The sequence below is a fragment of the Theobroma umbraticum genome, unplaced genomic scaffold (genome assembly GCF_002168275.2).
Source record: "Theobroma umbraticum cultivar Fairchild unplaced genomic scaffold, ASM216827v3 scaffold_95.0, whole genome shotgun sequence".
NCBI lineage: Eukaryota > Viridiplantae > Streptophyta > Magnoliopsida > Malvales > Malvaceae > Theobroma > Theobroma umbraticum.
This window is the reverse complement of record NW_018397257.1, coordinates 5,809,601-5,814,993: the sequence shown is the minus strand read 5'-3', so window position 1 is coordinate 5,814,993 and position 5,393 is coordinate 5,809,601. Positions and strand designations below refer to the sequence as shown.

Below are 5,393 nucleotides of genomic sequence, written 5' to 3'. Positions count from 1 at the left end.
TTATTATTATTATTATTATTTTTGGTTTCTTCTTTGAATAAATGATGCATTTTCTGTTGTAGCTTATATAGTATAAAAGTAACCTTGACATAACCTATGGCTTATTGGCCAAAACTTTCAAAGTTTGAGTGTTTAGACTATATTATGTAAATCTTAAAATAGGGTACCTTTAAATGGTTAAGTCAGCCAATATTTTGAATCTTTGATTGCTAAGAATCTGTTAAACAAAGCCATACACCTGATAAGCCCATCCTACTTTAGTTTATTCATTCAGAAAACTGCAAAACACAGGACAGTTTAACTGATTTGTCAGTCTACATAAGAACAAATTAGTACAAGTTTGAAAACTGCTAATCTAATATGCCAAATACAGCATGATTGCCTACAGCAACCTAAATCAGTCAAACATTTCCCACAACATTCTTATTCTGCATTATTAAGGTCTCTAATTATCTCCTCATTAGGAGTTTACTTAGTTACACCAAGAGTAGCTATTAAATTGCTTGCTAATTGAAGGCTGAAGGAGGTTTAACAATACAGATAAAAGTTTGTTTATTCCATAATTTCATTTATTTCACTTCAGTAGAATGACAAAAATTGGAGTGTAAAATACTAGATATTTTGGTTCAATATTCCCTCATAAATGATTTAAATAGTTAACAATACCTTTTAGTGGTCCTTTATTTACTTCCGATGCACCTTGGTTCCCCATTTAAAGTTATAATATGAATTTGATACAAAGGAAAAGAAAAAGAAGAAAAAGTATAGCTTTCTAGATAACTGAAGAAATAAAATAAAAACATACTAGAATCTTTTCTTTTTTTATGCAAAGTCAATCCTTAGGGAGTGTAAACCTTTGTCAACTATCACAGAGATTTCCACTTGCCTCAACCAAAGGGATTGTTTTCATTTAAAATGTTTCAGTCATGAAGGGATTAAAACTTACCAAAAATACACAGCCAAGTTTGATGTTGTCAGGAATCTTCTGTGGCAGTCTTCTCTGTGATTGCATCTCACTTTGTCAGTTATGAGCACAATAAGACAAATCATGAAATATCTCTAAAATATGCATCTATCATTCAGTTTGGACATACATCTCTAACAAATAACAAGTTGCCGAAGCTGTTTATAGTTTTAACAAATAAAAAAAAACCAGTAACAGCAACAACACCTAATAATGTTAACAATAATAATCATAAAACTATCCCCTTCTAGGGGCATTAGTCTAAGGTGTATAGCTAGCCCTAGGCAAGCTGAAGGTTTAAAGCTAGATCCCAAAAGAGTTAAAGATATAATTGAATGCCCTGCACCTCAGTTCATGGGAGTCGTTTGTAGTTTCCATGGATCAGCTTCTTTTAAACCTAGACGTATTTGCAGCTTCAGTGCTATAATGAGTCCCATCACACAATGCTTAAAGGTAAAGTCATTCTTTTGGACCAGAGAAGCAGAAAGGCTTTTAAACAGATCAAGACAGCCAGGAGCCAAAGCACCAGTAGTAGTGCTGCTGGATTTGAAAAGCTCTTTCTGGTGGAATGTGATAATAACCATGTATGGATAGCAGCTGTTCCTAGCCACGAAGGAAGACTGACCCTTTTTAAGAGAAGTTGTCGATGCAAAATAGTAAAACTTGACCAATAATCTGGAATTTGATGCTTTAGCCTGAGCCCTTCACCATTAGCGATACTATTGTCGTATTTGGGATTTTAAGGTATATTCACCTATTCAGACCATGAAGCACTTTAATCTCTTAAACCAGAAAAGAAACTCAGCCCAAAACATGCTGCCTGGAGTTCATTCTGAACAGATCTCATTCACATACAAGCATAAATCAGGTGAGTGTAATAAAGCAGCCAAATGTATTTAGGTGGAGAGGTATGTTGTTGACTATATTGCAAGGTCAAGTACAGGCTTCAATAAGCTGCAAAGTCAGCACAGAACGATCGTTCTTTATGTATGTAATGAGAGATTTGCGGGATACAACAGTTAACACAGCAGGTCCTAATGCCATACATGATGGATAATTATTCTAAAGTTGTGTGAGCAAACTTTTCAAGAGCTACACGGAGATGATTCAAGAGACATTTTATGCAAGACAAGAACTTTGCTATAGTGATGTCATTTTGGTACTCCAAATGCACTTCGATCAGACAAGAGGAGTTGTAGCGACTTAATATAAAGCTTTAAGATAGAATGCATGCCTTTAACTCCATGGGGTCAGTTTCTCCAAGCTGTGAGAGATGATGGAGCATGCCCAAAATAGCATCTAAAGGTGTTTATGTACTAAGGCTGGTCTAACATCCCAAGTTTAATTTAGCTCATGTCCAATGATTAGAAGCTTAATTTTGAGCTTGAGTAGGATTCATCAGTTGCTTTTGAATCTTAAATTCTTGTTTCTTTAAGTTAAAAGTTGAAAAATGGACCTGTATTTTTGTTTTGTGAATTTTTTAGGTGTCAAATATTTTTACAATCTTCTGGTTTAGATTTTGAGTTTGAGAGTCTTGTTTTGGGGCTTTCTTTACTTTGTTAAGTTTTTATTCATAATTTAGGTGCTTTCTAAGTCAAGTCTGTTATGTTCCTAATTCAACTTAATTATTTTTTAAAAGTAATTATTTGACTAGAAGTGGTACTTCTTACTGAACTAGGAATGCTAGGAGTCTATATGTATATGTCAATGTCAACTTTCAATATCTGGATATAGAAATATTACAAGAGAATATCTAGCAGTACGGCATGGTTCATGTGATTGTGTGATACAATCAACCTTAAGTCTGATTCTGATTCTGATTCCAAAGGAAATCTTCTTTCAGCATTATTCCTCTTGTTATTCCGTATTTCTCTGCACAGTTTGAGGTTTACTACTAGCTCTAATACATTCTCTTTAAAGCCTAGAATAGTATTTATCAATTCTTAACCCATTCCATACAAAAGCAGCTGCCAACTTTCCCTCACCTAAATAGCTAAATGACAATTTATAGGTACTGAGCCGGCTGTTCTACATATTACACTAATTCCATATAAGCTTATGTAAGAACCTAATGATACAAATAGCTTCTGCTTAGGTTCAAAATCTCCCAGTTTGATAACAATATCCAGTAAGAAAAGAGCTTAAAACTGGTAATGGAGCTCAAGAATCATAAAAAGAAAACATGGAAATTGGAATTTCTGAGATGTAAGGACCTAAAAAATGCTCATTTTAAAACCCTCAACCATGCGGCAATTTCCCTGTCTCACTAAATAAAATTATTACTCAAAAATGGAACTGATCATACTATTCCAAAAGCATACAGGATTTTACATAAACAATAGAAGAGAGTATGAAGAAAAACGTTAGTTACCATGCTGCAAGCCCATTGATAGCATCCGGTCTACATTATCAAGCCGCCGCTGTATGGATTTCAAAAGCAAATTCAATGAGAAAACTCTCTTTCTAACATTAGAAAACTTGGCAGCATGTTGCATTATGAAGGGCAACGGAGCATCTTCCAGTAATTGATCAAGCTCTGCCGACCCACAACATTAGAAACAATTTTTATCTTATATTAATATTCAACTTCAACCGCACAACAAATAAAATAAAATAAAGAAAAGAGGAAATCAACCTCGAGTAAGACGATCAATTGAGGAACTAAGGAGGTCTTGGCTGGAGAGAGTGTCGTGGGCTTTGGAATCGAAGTCTTTGATGAGAGAGGTAAGCATCGAGGATAAAGCTTTGGCTAAAGCTTCGGTGCTGTCACTATCGCCGGGATCATTGTTAGTTTGAGAGTCTGGGGTTGGGGAAGAATTAGCAGGATTTACTTCGACGGAAACGTCGCTGATGGTGGCGTTGTCGTCATCATTTGAACCCTTGTTTTCCATTTGCTGGGCCTTGTTGCAAAGAACTACGGAGTCGTTGCAAAATATGAAAGGCAGGAAGCTTCTTTCGGCAAAGGCAATTGGGTGAAGTTGGGGTGAAATTTCCGTTACAATTCAATTTGTACTAAAAAGGAAAATATTTAAAAACGATTGGGTATTCTTGATATTCCATCCCCTCATTTATTTTGGCATTTGGTTCTCGAAATAGCCAGTCCGGGAGGTATCAGAATAGTAATTATTGAGCTCCTCTTCTTGATAATGGTTATTCCGAGCCAGTTGGAATAAAAACATTTGATATAGATTTTATCAGGTAAAATCTAAACAATTTCTTTAAAATAGTTTAAAATGACATTTTAATCTCTATTATTTTAAAATTATGTTTTTATCCTTTAACAGTTAATACTGTTAGTTAACTACAAAAAAAAATTAGACCTAGTACTGACTAAATAATTTAAAATATAAATACTTCTTATATTATTTTTTTAATTTAAATATATTCTCTTTTTAAAAAAAATAACTCATCATTCCCTCAAAACCTTAATTAAAAAAAACTCTAAAAAATTTAAATTTTAAAATTTGGAAACTTGGAACTATATTTGCCTCAAAAACCATAAACTTATTTTTTGAAGTAAAGTCTACTGTCATCAAACTACTTTATTTCTCAAACAATTTGAGAACATTTTTTTCATTAAAGAGAATGTATTAAAAGGAGATCTTTTGTTCAATTATGGATAATTTCTTGCTTGTGATTACTAATCTTGTTGAAAAATTCTTGTCCAAAAAGTTCTTTGAAATTAGGGTTTAGGGTGATATAAAAGGATTTTGACTTAGATTATTATACATCAAAAGTTTTAAGTTTGTTTCTTCTTTGTCAAATATGAAATTTTATTAAATATTAAAGTGAAACAAACTATTGCATTCATAAGGAACATGAGCCTATTTCTTTTAAGAAGTAATTTGTGTCTTAAAATATTTATGTGGTATTGAAACAAGATCAAAAATATCATTTTGAAACAAGAGGGATCAAAGTGTTCTTTTGAACTATTTTAAGGGACTTTTTAGATTTTATTTAATTTTATCATGATTTGAATAATTAATTAAAATATAAATAACTTAAAATTTAACCAAACAAAATGACTTAAAATTACTAATATACAATACTTCCACATTCTGTTGTTTAGCAGGAAAAGAAGTTTGATAAGAAATGCATACATTTATAGTTGAATCAAAATTTTAAATCTAAATATGTTGTCAATCATTCATAGTTATGATTATAATTATTCTCATGATTCATGTTCTATTTGAAATTAAGATATTTATGAATGATTATTATCACACTAGTGCTTGTTTAGCCTGATTTTTTTTTAGCTTATTTATCTCTTAAAAGTAAAAATCAAGTCAAATATAAATTTTAAAAAGCTCTTTAAAAAAAACAGCTTTTTTTTAAAGAATAAAATTTTTTGAAAAAGAGCTTTAGGAAAAGCTCCTATGAGAACCTTTTTCTTCTCTTTTTTCAAAAATACAGAAAAATTTTTATTTTT

General features: G+C 32.0%; 1 protein-coding gene across 5 annotated transcripts in view; it reads right to left on the bottom strand.

The window, feature by feature from the left end:
- LOC110411879 (SNARE-associated protein-like protein) overlaps window positions 1–4,085 on the bottom strand; it is a 5,220-nt gene extending 1,135 nt beyond the window's left edge. For 2 of the 5 annotated variants that reach the window (XM_021422232.2, XM_021422234.1), the window contains exons 1-3: window positions 3,600–4,082; window positions 3,336–3,500; window positions 947–1,000 (exon numbers count right to left, since the gene is read on the bottom strand). In XM_021422232.2, coding sequence (XP_021277907.1) covers window positions 975–1,000; window positions 3,336–3,500; window positions 3,600–3,855 — 447 coding nt within the window. In that variant the 5' untranslated portion in view covers window positions 3,856–4,082 and the 3' untranslated portion in view covers window positions 947–974. The other 3 variants (XM_021422235.2, XM_021422233.2, XM_089782882.1) reach the window with 3 other exon arrangements.
- Window positions 4,086–5,393: the final 1,308 nt, after the last annotated feature.